Below are 19207 nucleotides of genomic sequence, written 5' to 3'. Positions count from 1 at the left end.
TATAGTGTATACTGAACTGTTCTTTCCCTATTGTTACAAAAGTGTTCTTGCTTCTTTTCAATGCTGCTGCAGTGCTCTTAACAACCTGAGCAACAGGGAACAAGGGCTCACCTTTTTCCTTTTCTTTTTCAATGTAATCCCTCACCACACACACGAATTCACATTCTTGGCTGTGTAGCACCTTCCTTCATTTCACTTCAGGTGCTGGGCTGGCACTACTGATTGCTCTGGACATTGTTTAGAAGGAAACAGAAGCAAATAAACACTAACAACAACAAAGACAGAATAAACTATGAACTGAACTGTTAATACAAATGACAGCACCGATTGCACGTGAGACACTCACTAGCTCGTTTCTGACATGCGCTCGTCAGGTTTACAGAGCGGCAGCGTGGCTCCTGCTACCTGCTAGAGTGCAGTCTGTCATTGGCTGGCTGCCTGTGTTCACTAGGCAACAGGGTGACGCTACTGAGCTGTCAGTACCAAACTCCCAGACTATAGTAATTTATATCAGTATTTTGCAGCCATGACTTATTAAACTGATACTTCGGTAATATTCACCCCGTCAGCACTTGCCTTCTTTTTTACTGAGGTTATTACATTCTTCTTGGATTCTGAGCGTATTTTGCCTGTCTTGTGCAAGAGGTGGAATAGTATTGTTATGGCTGGCTCTCCCCCACGCTTTAATAAATCTGAGGGAGTGTCATCTACTCCAGCAGCCTTGTTTTGATGTAGGTTGCCAGTTTCCTGTCAAATCCTTCACACAGTATCGTATCTCCCAACTCATCTTTATTTGCTTCCACTTGCATTTCTGTTGTACTGCCTTAGAGTTCATTTCCTTTGTATTCCCCTTATGTATATTCCTTTCAGCATTCCTTTCTTTTTCTTCGTCCAAGGTTTCCATCTGGGCAACTTTCAGCACATTCTGGCTGTTTGAATTACACGAATGTGACAAAAGTCATGGGATACTTGCTAATATTGTCGGATCTTCTTTTGCCCGACACAGTGCGGCAACTTGGTATGGCAGGGTCTTGACAAGTTGTAGGAAGTCCGTTGCAGAAATATTGAGCCTTGCTGCCTCTTATAATCACGAAAGTGTTGCAGGTGGAGGATTTTGTGCACGAACTGACCTCTCAATTGTGTCCCACAAATGTTCAATAAGGTTCATGTTGGGCAATCTGCATAGCCAGGCCATTCGCTCAAATTGTCCAGAATGTGGACCACCATTTGAAAAGTGCTACAGACAGGTGTGAAATAGTGTCTCTCCGTAGTTCCAGGCTGTCAGGGATGCAGATGGTTGTCAAATTCAGCAACATTTGTAAACTGGAATGTAAATGCGGTAAGCAAGTAACATGTTACCCTCTCTTGTGGAAATTAAAATGTGTTTCTTTCAATCTTTTATTTGTTATTTCTCTTCTGCATGTCCTTACGAATGTTTCCACAAAGTTGCTATTGTTACAGCCCCTCATTTTTAATGGGGGCCTCTCAAGTAGTGAAAGTTTAATTATAACCACTCTGTACTAATAGGATAATGTTTCTTGTTTAGATGCACCAAAACTGATTTTGTGAAATCATGTATTGCTTTTTCTGCAGTGAATCTGTTTCAGAATCCTGCTGAGCAGTTGTTGAAAAGTTGTGAGAAAAGTGTTTTTGTAGTCTATGACAACTACCTTGTCAAATGTTCGAGAACATGTGAAGGAAGAAGGTGTGTGTGTAATTAGAGATCAGTAGACTCACAAACCTGTGTTCTGTCTGATAGATGCAGAGTGGGAGCCTTTTCTAATATTGTCTGAATGATGTTCTGCCACACTGGCTGTCATTAGTTGGATTAAAATATCCGTTTATTTTTTATTATACTCTCAACATTTGTCTAGAGATACATTGTTAAAATATTGTGTATTGGCTAGATTTTAAAACGATGATAATGTCTTCATTCGTCTTTGGCAAAGCAGCCAGATATAAAAAATTTAAAATACTCAATTGTCTAAAAACTGAACTAGCAATATAATAATGAAAGACTAAAAAATTCACAGGTGTAGATCAAAATGTTTTTAGACACTGCCTTTGGGCAGTGTTGGACTGGAGTCTGAAGCTTGTCATCTTTAGAAAACCATTTTTGCCTGTAGACATCTTGAGATATAAAAAGATGAAAATCTGAAAGTGCCACATTAGAGCTGTGAGCAGGATTGTTGTTGATGTCCCAGCCAAATTAATCCATGAATTGCTTTGGGGGGGGGGGGGGTGTCCTTGTGGGGATACGCATTGTCAAGCAGTGGCTGCACTCCCTTCATTAACATTCCCTTTACTTTTTTCTCTGTCACCCTCCATAATGTCTTAAGGCTTTCACAGCGTCACTCAGTATTAAATGAGAACAGTCCCTTTACAGTCACACTAAATGGAGGCCAAGACTATTCAGACCAAAACAGTTTTTGTTGATTATGAGGAGTGATGTTGCCATGGCATTGATTGTCTTTTCATCTCACAGCTGATATGGGCCACCAACATTTCATCACCAGTCACATTAGAGACAAGGAGGTGCTCACCTTCCCATAGGAAGAGCTAGAGTAATTCCCAAGAAGATGTGATTCTGTTGTCTCTGTGTTGATCTGTGAGTGGTTTTCGGTAACCTCCTCGAACACAGCTTTCGAAAACCATATGTTTTAATAATGTTCAGACAATGCACAGGAATGCAGTCAGGTGACCACCCAACTGTAGGTTTAAGCAGTTGTCAAAAACCACAACTGGTTGTATTCGTTTAAGTTGTTTGACCATTTTGTATGCAAGGAGAAAATAAAGTTTCACCCTCTTTCAGTAACGATTTCTTGCAGAAGAAATCTGGGAATATCTGGAAGTATTCTGTTCATCTCATCCAAATTCAGTCAATGGTTGCCACAAATAATTTCTTCTTCATCTTTCACCATCACATCAGTCACAATTGAGGGACACTTACTCCTTTGTTCATCGTGGACATCTTTTCTGCCGCATTAGACTCGAAACACGGCTTGTATATGTGTGTACAATTCATCACAAGATCCCCATAAATAGTTTTGATTTCGTTAAAAAATCTGGAACACTGCCACATTTACCTTTCCAAGAAAAAACTGGATTATGCTCCTCACCTCACAGCTGATGGGATTCAGAGTAGACACACTCATTTCAATACAGCACTACAAGAAGTGTTTCCAGCTGACTGACTTGCGAGACAAACAAGTGTGTGTCCTGATGCCGACATCTTGTCTTTGAATGCAGTTTTGCCAAATGTGTTGAAAAAGTCCGTTTGAGCATAAGTTGCCCAGTAGTCTTATTTTCTGGACATGGCACATGTGACTAGACAACATTTAGACTGCAAACAAGATGTGTCTGTCTGGTGGGTTATAATACACTAACTTGAAAATAGCTACCCAGCTGAAACTCTGCAGTAGTGGAGAATATAAAATAAAATGATATTTCAGTCCAACATACAACAGCCATTGCAGCAGATTGTTGTCAAGTGGAAAATTTGCCTCGAGTGTGCAACTAAAATTTCTTGTAGTCAGTGGCATACTCAGTTAGGCAGTCACACATTCAGCAGAGCTTGATATTTGGAGCATTGTGGAAAGCTGACAATGTCGCTGTAATAACTACTAATTTTTTTAGTCATTGTCTGGTCAGCATAAGGAACGTGGTGTGCCTTCGGTCATCGAGAGCTTTGACATTTTCACCTAATGCCACAAGATAGTTATACAACTACCAGGGGCAGTAATGAGTGTATGCATCAGTTAAGAGTCCCGGTGAATCTGAAGTTGAAAATGAAGAAGAAAATTACAATAATGTGTAATCTGTTGCGTGTAGGGGAAAGGTTTATCATGACGGTCATACTGGATGTGGCTAGTTCATGAGCTCTGACTGACAGTGGGGACTTCTACTTCCTCACAGCACTCTGCCAGTATTGTAATTAAAATACTTGTAGCTCTTTCTCACTAATGACTGCAAACTTCTGAAGCCAAGGAGAGGCTGAATGGGAAGATGCACTTTATAATTCTAAATGAAAAATCAAGTAAGGACTCCTTTGTTCGTAGCAGACAACATCAGAAAAAGAAAGGAGTCAGGTTCTGAATGTGAGACGGACAGTAGGAAGAATGGACTTGATCCGGAAAAGTATCACGCAAAAACACCGAAAAAGATAAACAGTAGAGGTTATTACTCTGTGTGGCCAACAATAGATATTTTTTTAGATGGGCTCGGTTTTATGCCTTCCTCATTTAAAACTCCCTAATCATAACAATCTCTGAAACTAAATCCTATCCATAATAAATAAGGACTTGATATATACACTGCTGACTGAAAACTTGGACTGGAAAGTTAAGGACTAGTACAAGAGGCAAGGAGCTTTTTCTCCACATTGAGTCCTTCTCCACTGTTCTCATACATTTGTGATAAATTTCATTGGCCACAGTCAACAAGAATGTAATGAGGAAATTGCTTAATAGTTGTAAGACTGACGTTTATTAACTTCTAAACATGTAAACACAACATTATTAAACACAATTCACATACACATGACCACAGTCTCTGGCCTTGGCAGCCAGAGACTGTCGTGTGTGTGTGTGTGTGTGTGTGTGTGTGTGTGTGTAGTCTGATGAAGGCCTGTTTAGCTGAAAGCTTTGTTTGGCAGTCTTTTTGTTGTGCCTGTTTGTGATTCGCATCTCCCCTATATGGTGAATATCACCTATCGTTTTCATAATATTATCGCTTTGAACTGGTTGATTTGCTGAGTTGCCATATTGGTGTTTTTGAAAAGTATTGCTAAATCCTCTTCGAAGGTTAGACAGTTGAGTCTTACATTAGAATTTCTGTATACCAGTGTGATTTCTTGGATTTCTTTTTCTTGAAGTGTAAGATTCTGTTCCCTTATTACCTTTTCCGCAGTGCAGTTGAAGAGCATTTGGGAGAGGCCATCATCTTGTCAAACCCTAGATTTGATTTCAAATGATTCCAAAATTTCACCACAGAATTTTGCTATTATTATTATTTTATTATTATCATTAAATTACTCATTTATTTTACAAATTGTAATGTTGACTTACTAAGTTTTGCTATTATTATTATGATTATTATTAAATTGCTCATTTACTGTATACATTGTAATGTTGACTTACTAAGTATGTCTAGTTGGGTGTAAGAAATGTCCTACACCCTAACTGTTTCAGATGGAAGTAAATGTGTTAGTAAATAAAATAAAAAATAGTCAAAGGTCCTAAGAAATTTTTAAGTGCTAATTGTTTGGGGAAAGATAGTTTGCATATAAATAAGTTAATCTTCACAACTTTTAATAACATGTTCACAGATAATTGCCTGGTCACTAACAATAAGGTAAACCAATAAGTATTGACAGGGATGCCGGTCTGGGACTCAAATCTGGAGCCATGACTTTTGTAGGCAGTTCTCTTATCGAAAGAACTACCGAGGCACAACTTGTGGCCTACCCTCTCACCTTGAGTTCTGCTGGTACCCCTCTCCTTCTTTGGAAACTTCATGGAAACTCATCTGCATTCTTTGCTGGACTATCATTCGTGGAGAGAGTCAAGCTGTGAGGGCAGATAATTAGCTGTGCCTGGATATCTCAACAGGTAACAGCATTACATACAAAAGGCAATGTTGTGAGTTTGAGGTCCAGTCTGACATACAGTTTTAATCCACTAGGAAGTTTCAAAAAACCACTCACATTGCTGTAGAGTGAACAGTTGATTCACCAACAGACATAGTAAGTAATGTGTGTCAACAGTATTAGCACTCAGTGGTAGAGTTAACAAAGAATGAACAAATAGTTTGAGCAAGATTTAATTTCTCATCTCATATTGCGTTAGTAAGCTGTTATTTATGGTAAAAGTCATTCTAATATTAAATACAGCTCTCTCTCATATGTCGGATTTTTATATCGGTGAAATTGTACTGCAGTGATAAAATTTCAGAGATTCTTCAAGAACATTTTTTGCTTATTTTGGCACAAAGAAGCCCATGACCTCCAGTGGCTTTTTAATGTTTTGGTGTATTTGTCCACTGTAGTGGACGATTTTATTTCCAGTCAATATATGTGTTCTAAAGGTTGGTAAGGCAGGGACCGTAGGGCACTAGTGGACATTCTGTTGTACGAGTCTGCATTCCAGTGCTGTCTTTTGACTGATGTTTGCAATTCCAAGGCGTGCTCTAAGTGTTGGCTGTGCACGGATTGTGGCCGAGTGTGACTACTTACCCAAAGAGCTTCTCACAGTAGATACAATGTATTCTAACCAGTGTAACCACTTCCACAAACATTTCAAATTTAAGAGATTAAAAGTGCACTGTAAAAAATTATGAAAACTATGAAAACTGAACCATTACATCTATGCCCTCTATAGTGGACGATCCATAACTTGGATTTGGAAAGTCAATTTGGTTTCTGGTAAATGAAGTAGTTCCTAAAAATAACTTCTGCTTGGATACAAAATTACAAAATTTTCATCCCAATTCCCAGGAATAAAAAAGAATAACTGAAAGGCTTAAAGAGTAATAAAGTAATTTTTTTGTCCCATTATGTTTCTTTCTGTGAAAATACCTTGAGAAGAGTGAAACAACCTACAATACACATTTGCTCAAACATACAACACAAGACACAGGGAAATGTAACAACATTCGGGCAGTGACAAAACTACTGTGATGTGGTTGCCGTCCCTGTGGGTGCAACACAGCATAGTGTCATTGTGCCACTCTTCCATTGCATTTGATGAACTTGTACTTTAGGGGCATATTGGCCTACACTTCACTGGTAAGCCTACCTGTACTGCTGAGTACCACTGTTAGCCTATAACAAACACTGCCAGAAAGAGCCAAAGAGTAAAGTGGGAATCAGTATTGTCAGCAGCAAGTACCGTGAATGAGTGAAACATTTGTTTCCTGACAGTATATTGTTGACATTTGCATTACTGTGCCAATATTTTCAGTGCAATACACATACAAAATAAGTGGGATTAAGAAATCAAACAAAATGTAAGAACTCTGTAGCAAGCCACCGAATACTTTGGGTCACCTTGTACCAAAATACTCAGAAAATCACTCTGAATAACCTACTAAATTTTCTCATTGGGTTTCAGGTTCATGTAATTCCACCTGTACCCCATTAAAATGTTTATACGAATGTACAAAATGAGAGAAATCACAGATCAAAAATACAGCCACAAGAAAGTTTGCGGCTAAACATATTATGGCATTGTTCTGTGCTTCACTAGCTCAGATAATGAAAGACTTGCACCTACAAAACATAGGTCTTGGTTTGACTCATTGCAAAGCTATAACCTGTTGATAAGTTTCATTACAATATCTATATCACCACAGAGTGAAAGTTTAGCATTATCATCTGGTCTCTGTTACATGCATACAATATCTATTAGTTGAATATTTGTAAAAAATTCCCATATACAGAAAATACTTGTGTTATGTAGTAGAAAGAGCCTTTGGAGAAAAGAAAAATGCCTTCAGAAATTTCAAGAGCGCAGATGGAAAGCCAGTACCCAGCAAACACACTTTAAATTTCTGAAGGTAGCAGCAGTAAAATACAGGAAACGAAAAGTTATTTACAACTTGTACAGAAACTGGACGGAAGCTGCAAGAATCTAGGGCATGAAAAGGTAGCAGTGGTTGAGAAGGGAATAAGACAGGGTTGTAGCCTATCCCTAATGTTATTCAATCTATACAGTGAGCAAGCAATAAAGGAAACCAAATAAACGTTTAGAGCAAGAATTAAAGTTCAGTAAGAAGAAATAAAAAACTTTGAGGTTTATGATGATGTAATACTTAGAGATGCCAAAGGACTTGGAAGAACACTTAAACAGAAGGGACAGTGTCTTGAAAAGAGGATATAAAATGAACATTAACAAAAGTAAAAAGCATAATGGAATGTAGTCAGATTAGATAAGGCGATGGTGAGGGATTTAGATAAGAAAATGATACACTGATGATAGTAGTAAAGTTTTGTTATTTGGGTGATAAAATAACTTACAATAGTTGAAGTAGAAAGAGTGTAGAATGCCAGTGGTAAGAAAGTCATTTCTGAAGAAGAAAAACTTGTTAACATGGAATATTAATTTAAGTGTTAGGAAGTCTTTTCTCGAGGCATTTGTCTGTAATGTAGCCTTGCACAGAAGCAAAATGTGGACGGTACACAGCTTAGACTAGCAAAGACACTTTTAGAATATCATGCTACAGTGGAATACTGAAGATTGGATGGGTAGACTGCATAAAGATTAGATGGGTAGTTTGCATAACTATTGAGGAGGTATTGAGTAAAACTGGGGAGGAAATAAATTTGTGGCATAACTTGACTAAAAAAAGGGATCGGTTGATAGGATGCTTTCTTAGACGTCCAGGAATTGTGAATTTGATGTTGGAGGGAAGTGTTGGGGGTGAACATTTCAAAGAAAGCCCAAGAGATGAGTACAGTAAGCAGGTTCAAATGGATGTGGGTTGCGGTAGTTATACGGAGGTGAAGAGGACTTGCTCAGGATAGAATAGCATGGAGAGCTGCGTAAACCAGTCTTTGGACTGATAACAACAACAACAACACTAGCAAAAATTAATGCTACAGTGCAATTATTCTATTGAACTTCAGGCATGTTACACTGATATCAGTTGGGACTATCAATAGATGGGATTTTGCTGATCAGGACATACACCTGAATGGGAATGTGAAGCTGAGGTCAGTTGATCTGATCAGTGAAACCATAGGGGAATGGGTTGTCCAGGAAACCAGGTTTCTTCTTATCGTAAATCCAAATAATAGGTGCCCACATACAAGTAATATAGAACATGATTAAAAAAAATAAGTACATGAAAAAATGGGCTTTTGCATCTACATCTATACTCTGCAAACCCTGTGAGTTTCATGGCAGAGGGTATGTTCCATTGTACCAGTTATTAGGTTTTCATCCCGTTCCATTCGTGTATGGAGCGTGAGAAGAAAGAATGTTTGAATGCCTCCGTGCATGCAGTAATTATTCTAATCTTATCTTCAAGATCACTATGTGAGCGATATGTAGGGGAGTTGTTGTATATTCCTAGCGTGATAATTTAAAGCCAGTTCTTAAACTTTGTTAATAGACTTTCTTGGGATAGTTTCCATCTATCTTCAAGAGCCTGTCAATTCAGTTCCTTCAGTATCTGTTACACACTCCCATGGATTAAACTAACATGTGACCATGCATGCTACCCTTCTCTGCATACGTTCACTATCCCCTGTTAGTCCTATCTAGTACAGGTCCCACATGAGTAATATTTTAGGACAGATCATACAAGTGATTTGTAAGCAATCTCTTTTGTAGACTGATTGCTCTTCCCCAGTATTCTACCACTTTGCTTACTCACAACTGAACCTGTGTAATCATTCAATCTCATATCCCTACAAAGTGTTACACCAAGGTACTAGTATGAGTTGGCTGATGCCAGCAGTGACTCATTGATATTGTAGTCATTGGATACTGTGTTTTTTTGTTTTGTGAAGTGCAAAATTGTACATTTCTGAACATTTAGAGCAAGTTGCCAATCTCTGCACCATGTTGAAATCTTATCAAGAGCTGACTGAATATTTATGAAGCTTCTTGCAGATTGTACTTCATTATAGATAACTGCATCATCTGCAAAAAGCCCAATTTTACTATTAACATGTGACGATGCGTAAGAGGCGACTAAGGGGAGCCTCCCACTTTTCGGTCTAATACGTTCTGGTCTCCTCTGAGGGCTCGACCTCTAACTTCCAAAATTGTAGCAAAGTGCAGCCCTGTGGGGAAGGACGTCTTATGTGGTGCATCACAGATGTCCATTGTGCTGTAAAAGCCTTCTGCTCCTCTTATTGTCACGGCACTGCAACTACACCCGCAGTTCACCTATTTGGGCAAGGACACCTTCAGAGTTACGTCGCCTTCTTCCATTCCCTGCTGTCCTCTTTTGCTCCCACGACAATACTGGATTTCTCTGCACCCAGTATCCAGCACGGTAGCCAGTTTGTTGTGGTTGGGTCATCATGTGCCCGTTTGGTGGTAGCTCCGTGACAACACAGGGATCACACTGCTGAGGCCTGAGCTGCTATCTCCTCCTGTATGCCAAGGAGTAGATGCCCATCTTCTTACAGCATCGGGACTCCCAGCAACGGCCATCGTGCCAGGTGGCCTTTGCTGTGGCAGGGTGTCACCCGTGGGGAGAGCCCCTGATCGGAGTGGGTGGCATCGGGGCCGATGTCCTGTGATGAAGCGGACCAAGTCTTCTCTTGCTGGTGATCGAATGGTGCCAGCAGTCTCTAAGAAGGGAAAGTTAGAATACGATGCTGACGGGTATGACCTTAAATAGTTCCCCTCCCTCGCTACGCCGTGGGAGGAACCTAGAGATACAGAAAAAAGTGAGCAATATTCGCCTCAGTATTTAGTCTGCAGCAGAATAGATGGGGACTCTTTTCTAGCTATGAAGCCTCTATTTTTTGTTGAATGTCTGGAGGATAAGTTTGGGGAGGTGACAGCTCTGTCCAAAATGAGAAATGGATCAGTCTCGATTCAGACAGCAGACTCAGTCATTGCTTGCCTGTTACCAGCTGGGTGATATTTCTGTTTCCGTGACTCCCCATAAAAGCCTCAATATGGTCCAGTTTTACATCGCAACCTTCTCTTGCAGTCTGACGACGAGCTCTGCGCCAATTTAGAACGGTGGGGTGTTCACTTCATCCAGTGTGTCTATAGGGGTCACAAAGGCTATAGGGTTGCTACCGGTGCCTTCATCTTGGCCTTTGAGTGTGATTCATTGCCTGAAAAGGTCAGGGTGATGATTTACCAATGTGACATAAAACTATACATCTTTCCCCTTACGCGGTGCTTAAAGTGTTGGAAATTCGGGCACATGTCTTCCTGCTGCAATTCCAGTGCCACATGTTGAAACTGACGAAGTCCACTGCTTCCAAATACTTCACGTGTGCCTTCTCCCACACGTTTCAACTGAGAAGACTACTACTCCTGCTCACCAGACTGCACAGTTCTCGAAAAGGAAAGGAAAATTGTGAAGTACAAGACCCTGGACCTACTGACTTACCGAGACGCTAAATGTAAAACGGTTGCACCCTCTCGCATCGGACCCTCCCTTCCGAGGTCTCCACTAATGCCTCAGTGGACACTTGCCAACAGCTGAAAGAGGCACAAGCTGCCGAATGAAGGGCTTCACAGTCTTCCTCCGTGCTGAAGCTACTTTGGAGAAGTCCTCCAAGCAAGCCCCTAAACAGAAGTGGGAGGTCAAGCAAATGAGGAAGAAGTCTGCTTAGAAACAGGACTCTCCTGTAGCCCCAACACCACCACTCCCTACCAGTTCTGTGTCCGAGGACGAGGTGGAGATTTTAGCGTCTCCAAAGGACCTGGATCATTCCGACGCCTCACCCGCAATAGCATTAAATACAAATACTCAGCCAGTGGCAGCAGATGATGCTGTGCGTAACCTGCCTCCTTGGTCACTTCGTGCCTTTCTTGACTCCAGAAAGCGTTGTACTCAGTGGAACTGTGGCAGTTTTTTCTCCCACCTGGCTTAGTTACGACAACCCTTAAGCATATCACCTGCTTTTTGCACTGCCCTTCAGGAAACATGGTTTCCCATAGTGTGGTCCTCCGCCATTCGTGGCTATCGATGGTACTACAAAAAACATAGTGACTGTGACACTGTCGGGTGGAGTTTGTATCTATGACCTTCCCTCTGTCTGTAGTGAACCTGTGCCCCTTCAAACACCTTACAAAGCTGTGGCTGTCCAGGTGAGGACAACGCAGGAAATTACTGTCTGTAACATCTACCTTTCTCCAGGTGGTGAAGTGCCACCTCCTGTATTGGCTGCACTAATTTCCCAACTCCCGCCACCTTTTCTACTTCTGGGTGATATTATCAGCCGTAACCCTTTGTGGGCTGGAACCGAGGTTACTGGCTGTGGTAAACATGTCGGGGGACCTAATAACTCGACTTGACCTTGACTTCGTAAATACAGGTGTCCCCACACATTTTAGTGTGGCACATGGCACATACTCGGCCATTGAGCTCTCAGTTTGCAGTCCTGGCTGTCTCCTGTCTGTCCACTCTTCCTGTCCCTACCCCAGCATCACTCGTCTGGATACTTGCTGCGATCGGCCCTTACCGAGACTGACTGAGACGCTTTCACCTCCACTACTACCGTTGAATCTCCGTTGCGTGACACCATCGATGAGGTGATCCACATCGTCGCTACTATCATTGTTGCCGCAGCTGACTTGGCAATCCATTGTACCTCAGGTTGTCATCGATGGAAGTCATTGCCTTGGTGGTTGCTGGAAATTGCTGCAGCCATTAGAGACTGTAGATGGGTCCTCCAATGTCATAAGCGTCATCCATCCCTGGAAAACCTCATTACTTCAAATGGCTCTGTGCCCAGGTCCGCCTACTCATTAGATGATGGAAGCAGGAGTGTTTAGAATGCTGTGTCCCCACCATTGAAACACAGATCCCTCCTTCCCCGGTTTGGACCAAGCTCCAACGACTTTATGGCTATCGTGCATCTGCAGGTGTGCTTTTTCTAAACATGGAGCTGTATCTGTCGATCCACAAGTAATCGCAGAGTGTCTTGCCGAGCATTATGCTCACACCTCTGTGTCTGAGAATTACCACCCCACCTTTAGTATCCTCAAACAGTGGGTAGAATGACAACACTATCTTTTGCTCCACACCATTCTGAGCCATATAATGCTCCCTTCAGTGAGTGGGGATTTCTCAGTGCCCTTGCCGACTGTTCTGACATCTCCCCTGGCCCGGATTGCATCCATTCCCAAAAACTTCAACATCTGTTAGCAGATTATCAGCACTACTTTCTTGCCGTCTCCAACTGCATCTGGAGTGATGGTGAATTCCCATTGCAATGGCAAGAAAGGATCATCGCTCCAGTTCTAAACCCTGGTAAGAAACCACTAGATGTGTATAGCTATCATCCTATCAGCCTCACCGACATTCTGTGCAAGCTGCTCGAGTATAAGGTGGGCTGGCGGTTGTGTTGGCTCCTCGAGTTGCGGGGCCCTCTGGCTCTGTCCCAGGGTTGTTTTCGCCAAGGGCACACCACCACCGACAACTCGGTCCACGTGGAGTCTGCTATTCGATCGGTCGTTTCCCGGCGACAACACCTTATTGCTGTCTTTTGACATGACAAAGACCTACAGTACCTCTCGGTGACACCATATCCTCACTACTCTGCACGAGTGGAGTCTCTGGGGCCCACTCCCGATTTTCATATGGAACTTTTTGTTGCTCCACAGTTTCAGAGTTCGCATCGGTGCTTCCTCCAGTTCACCCCCACACACGAGGGCTCTCACGTGAGCGTCCCACTCTTTTTATTGCCGTCAGTGGTCTCGCACTAGTAGTAGTCCTCAGTATCATCCGTCCTATATGCTGACAATTTTTGTGTTTCCTCCTGCTTCTCTTCTATTGGTGTGGCTGAATGCTGCATGGAGCCATACGGAAGGTGCAGTCACGGACCTCACTGACGACTTTGTATTTGGCCACCGAGACTCGTGTCGTGCACATCCGTTGTCGTCGTACTGTCCACCCCGTCCAGAACTTTACCTCGATGACCGACTACTTGATGTAGTGGAGACTTACCGCTTTTTGGGACTGGTCTTTGACGCCTGCTTAACTCGGCTTCCCCATCTTCGTCAGCTTAATGACAAGTGCTGGTGGCATCTTAATATTATGAGATGCCTGAGCCACACTGACTGGGATGCTGCAGCCGTACAAAGCCCTCGTACAGTCTCGTATTGACTAAGGGAGCCTGGTATATGGTCCAGCATCATCCTCCACACTGCATCTACTGGACCCTGGCCACCACTGAGTTCGACTCGTGACAGGAGTTTTCCGAATGGACCCAGTGAACAGCCTCCTCGTGGAAGCTAGTGTTTCTCCATTGCAGCCCCGGCAGCAACTACTGCTCGCAAAATATACCACACACATTCGTAGTGTGTCTCACCATCCAAATTACTGTCACCTTTTCCCTAACACGGCGATCCATCTCCCGCAACAGCGGCCCAGAACTGGAAATACCCTTGCCGTCCGTGTCCAGTCGCTTCATTCCAAATTTGATGCTTTCCCTCTAACACCTTTCCTGTGGGTCCGTGCCTTGCACACAGCTTCATCTGGACCTATCACAAGGCCCAGAAGGCTCAGTTCCGCCTGAGGCTCTCCGCCAGCAATTTTTCTCTCTTCTCGACAAGTTCCAGGGCTCAGAAATAGTCTACACCGATGGATCAATGGTCAATGGTCTTGTTGGCTTCACTTACGCTCACATTGGACATACTGTACAGCAGCACTCCTTGCCGGATGGCTGCAGTGTTTTCACTGCAGAGTGGTAGCCATCTATCACGCTCTTGAGCATATCTGCTCCTGCACCAATCTTTGTCAGCTGTAGTGACTCCTTAAGCGGCCTACAAGCTCTCGACCAGTGCTTCTCTCGACATCCTTTGATAATGACTATCTAGGAGTCTGTTTATGCCCTCAGCACCAGTGGACATTCAGTGACCTAAATCTTGACCCCAGGACACATCGGGATTCCGGGCAATGAACTTGCTGACAGCCTGGCCAGAAAGGCTACCGGCAAAACCAACTCTGGAGATTGACCTGCCAGAGACTGATCTGTGATTGGTCTTCCACTGTAAAGTTTTTGCGCTCTGGGATACTGAATAGTGCACCCGCAGTACAAACTCCGTGTTAGCAAGGAGACAACGAATGTGTGGCGGTCATCCGTGCGAGCCACACTGCAACACAGTAAAATCTCCAGCCTAAGCGACAAGGCGAGATGAACACACATAGGGAAAAGACGAAGGTGAATGGTCACCTCCTCTGTCGTGAACACCCGTGCCGGTGTCACTGTGGCTCCCATATGACTGTCGCCCACATCTTGTCGGACTGCCCAATTTTAGCCACTCTGCGGCAGCCTTTTAACATTCCTACGGTGTTGGGCAACAATGCCTCAATGGCCTTCTCTCCTAGGCCTCCACCCTCCGTCCATTTTCCCTCTTCATCACTCTTTCTTTGCATTTTGTTTGCCTTGGTGTGAGTCTATTTCCTGTATGTGTTCATCTCGCCTTGTCTCGTAGGCTGGAGATTTCAGTGTGTTGCAGTGTGATTGGCTCATCCTTTTTTATTCTTGTGATCTGCCAGTCCAGGCCATCTGCTATACGATTTTAATACCTTTCTCCACTTTTCCTTGTAGCATACGGTTTCCCCTTTTGGATTGCTTCTTTTGTTTTCTCTTTTGGTGTGGTTCCTCATTAGTTTTATGCCCTGTCACTTTCCCTGACTCCTTTTGGAAATTTTTTTAAGTTGACACTTGTTTGAATGGGGACAAAGGGACTGATGACCCTGTAGTTTGGTTCCATTATGTCCCAAACCAACCTACATCTGACGACGACTCTCCATCAAAGATAACATGCTGTGCCCCTCTACCAAAAAGTCCTCACTCCAGTCACACATTTCACTTGATACACCATGTGATCGTATGACAAGAAGCGTAGGTGCGGTACTGAGTCAAATGCTTTTTGTAAATCAAGAAACACTGCATCTACTTGGTTGTTTAGATCCAAAGCTTTCAGTATGTCATGTGAGAAAAGTGGGAGTTGGCTTTCAGTTGATTGATGTTTTCGAAAATTGTGCTGGTTGGCATTGAGGAAGTAATTCTGTTCAAGATACCTCATTATGTTTGAGCTCAGAATATGTTCTAATATTCTACAACAAATCAACGTCAGGGTAGTTTTGTGAATCACTTCAAGTACCCTCCTTGTAGACGGGTGTGACCTGTGCCTTTTTCTAAGAACTGGGCATGGTTTTTGTTTGAGTGATCTATGATGATAGATTATAGTCAGAAGAGAGGCTAAGTCAGCCACAAATTCAGTATAGAATCTGACAGGGATTCCTTTGGAGCCTGGAGCTTTGTTCAACTGTCACAATTTCGTCTGTTTTCCAACACCACTGAATTTATACTTATTCCATTAATCTTTTCAGTGGTATGAGGATTAAATTGGGACAATTCTCCTAGGTCTTCCTTTGTAAAGGAACATTTGAAAATGGAGTTAAGCATTTATTTCAGCTATTGCTTTGCTACCCTCAATTTCAGTTCCTGTCTTATTTGCTAGGGACTGGGAACTAATTTTGGTGCCACTAACAGCCTTTGCATACAACTAGAATTTCTTTGAATTTTGTGAAATGTCATTTGACAGTATTCTGAAGGCAGCATCATACATTGCTCTCTTGACAGCCGAATGTGTTTCATTCAGATTTTTCTATCTATAGCCCTGTGCTTTGTTTTACATGTATTTTCCAGTAATCTTTGTTTCTTTAGAAGTTTCTTTACAGTGACTGTATACCATGGAGGTTCTCTCCCAGTATGAACTGTTTTACTGTCTACATATCTATCCAGATACATATCTACATATCTAACTTGAGCTAAAGTTCCTCTACATGCACCTGGTCTGTACTGAAAATTTCATGTTCCTCATTGAGATTGACATTACTGATTTTTTATCTGGTTTATTGAACATTGTTTTAATTGTCCTTTGTACCTTGGTAATCATTGTTGCCACAACTGTGTCTTGGTCACTGATACCAGTTTCAACGTGGGCACCCTCAAAGAGGTCAGGTCTATTTGCTGCCATTAGATCCAACATATTTCCATTGTGAGTAGGGTTCCTATCTGTTGTAGCTTATGGTTACTTGTAAAATTGGAACATATGCTGGTAGAACAGGGATCAAAATGTGCATTCAGTAAAAAATGAAGTTCAACAATTTGAGATTGCACTTCAATTGTTAGACAGCACTATAATTTGTTTCATAGGGCGCTGTTGGAGGGAGAAAGAAATCTGACAGACAGTATTACTATAATATTGGAAAATTAGCTGTTATTGTAGGACTTGTGTAGTGAGTAAAGTATCACACATTTATGTCCAGCAGTGACTCCAATTTAAAGTAAGGGAGAAGAGAAAATTACACATTGGTGCTGATGAATGGTTTGAAGTATTTGGTGTCCAGGTAATAGAGATTGACATTTATGAAAAATTAATTTCTGTTTGTGTATATCAGTCCTAGTAGTAGTATACAACTTTTAAATACATTAGCTGAAGTGCTGTACATAGCCTCAACTTACGAAATAAGATAATTATACATCCCTGTATATAAGATTGACAAATTTCATTTTTACGCCCATTGTGTATCTGTGTGAACTCAATGTGCTTTCTTACCTGCAGATATCAACTGAACCTGAACTGCAACCGTTTGAACAGATTTTCATTAAAGAAGAGAATATTGTAAGTATTACCTCCTATTTCTTCCTGTATAATATGTGGAGTTTTCAATTAAATAATGTGTTTTTCATCGATGCTTTTACATTGTGGTAGTGAGAAAAGCGAGAAAACTTAATGGAATATAAATATATGATGATGATCAAAAAAAGAGATAACATAATTTGTCAGATTTCCATGGTTGCAAGACTTTTCCTCTTTGGCTGCAGCAAACCACCACAGTGTTCGCTCCCACAGCTTTCAGATAGCCCATAAGTGGCTTGCATAAAATAGTGCTCCACCCAACCTAATGTAATAATGGCCGACTCATAACACCCTTATTCCTACTGGGAACAATGCATATAATGCCTGAGTGTTCTTATGAGCCCCTAGTGGTAACAGGATTCCTGTACATTTTGGGCTGTGACTTTTGATGTCTCAGCTAAACACTCTGTTCCACACAGGTGAGCCAAAACACTACGACCAGCTGCTTCACAGCGTGTTGGTCCACCTTTGGAACACAATGCAGCAGCACTCATATGTGGCGTGGATTTGGCAAGTCATAGGTATGTTTCTGTATGTATGTGGCACCAGATGCACACGTACAAGTCATGCAATTCCCTTATAATGTGGGCCATTGGTTTATGGGCATGAAGACGGCAGAGTGTCCCAGATTTGCTCTGTTTGGTTCCGGCCATCAGTGTTAGTTCGGTGCTGTGCTCCTCAAATCACTGTAGCACAATTCTGGCCTAGTGACATGGACAGGCAGCTTGAAGATGATGCGTCAGTTGATGAAGATGTTAAACATGAAGGGATGCATTGTGTTCACTGCCACATTCACATAGTCCACAGCTGTCTACATGATTTCAGTTATTTCTGCAGGCCCCACGAAATCCTAGGTGAATGTCCTCTATAGCAAGATACGTTCCCCATCGGCCTATGCTCGTGGCTCGGTGCGTGTCACAAGTGGCCACTTGCCTAGGAAATAGTGTATCTGGACATAACCGTCGACCTGGTGTAAAAATGAAAGTGATTCATCCAACCAGGCATTTATGTGTGGTCCTATTTTGATGATCCACAGCCCAGAGGAATCATTATTGATAATTTCACTATGTCAACATGGAAACATGTAGTGGCTGTCTCCTGAGGAACCACATACTCAACAGTGCATTCTGAATGGTGTTTTCCAAATTGTATCTGCACCAGCATTGTCTCTTTCATCAGGTCTACCACTCATCACTGCGTATCCTGCTTTACACAGTGGGGAAGTGTGGTGTGCATACTGTAAGACCTTCGGTACACACACCATCAGATTATTTGACTTGTCACTCTAACGTAGTAGGCGAGTGTCAGCAATATGTCTCGTGGTCTTATTGTGGTGTGTTTATCTTCTGCTGTTAGGTCAGACAGTAGAAATGCCACTTGCACGCTTAGAGAAGCAGATTGACGGTGACCAAATTTAAACAGAACTTGATTAATTTTCACACACATTTATTAAAATAATAAAACTCATAGATATTACGTAACTTGATTCTGGATGCTGTTTACAATTGACAATCTGTAGTTCCTTTGGTCTTGGTACGTTAATCTTATTCTTACATATCTCTGATACTTGACAAAGTGTCTATACATGGCTATGTACAGGAATATGATAATCTTATTAGGCACAGACTAAAACTTGACTACAGACTAATGCAGACTGACTAATCGGAGGTCTGTACACTCGTTATAATACCTCGCACGTTCAGGTATCACTGCGCGAGTGTGATCCACGAGGAGAAAAGGTTCTACGTTAGCAGCAATCTCATTGGCTGCGTGACATATTAATACGCGGATCGGCAGAAGCAGAATTTGGTCCGTCTCTAAGACAGCGCCATCTCGTAGTGCGGAGACGG

At 42.1% G+C, this 19207-nt stretch overlaps 1 protein-coding gene across 4 annotated transcripts in view; it reads left to right on the top strand.

Moving 5' to 3' along the window:
• Positions 1-19207, top strand: part of LOC126210109 (zinc finger protein 501-like) — a 366536-nt gene that overhangs the window by 220233 nt on the left and 127096 nt on the right. For all 4 annotated transcript variants that reach the window (XM_049939248.1, XM_049939250.1, XM_049939251.1 and 1 more), the window contains one exon: positions 17280-17339. In XM_049939248.1, the coding sequence (XP_049795205.1) occupies positions 17280-17339 (60 nt within the window). The remainder of the gene's footprint in view (positions 1-17279; positions 17340-19207) is intronic.

This window comes from Schistocerca nitens, chromosome 10 (genome assembly GCF_023898315.1).
Source record: "Schistocerca nitens isolate TAMUIC-IGC-003100 chromosome 10, iqSchNite1.1, whole genome shotgun sequence".
Classification (NCBI taxonomy): Eukaryota; Metazoa; Arthropoda; class Insecta; order Orthoptera; family Acrididae; genus Schistocerca; species Schistocerca nitens.
This window is presented reverse-complemented; position numbering and strand designations above follow the sequence as displayed.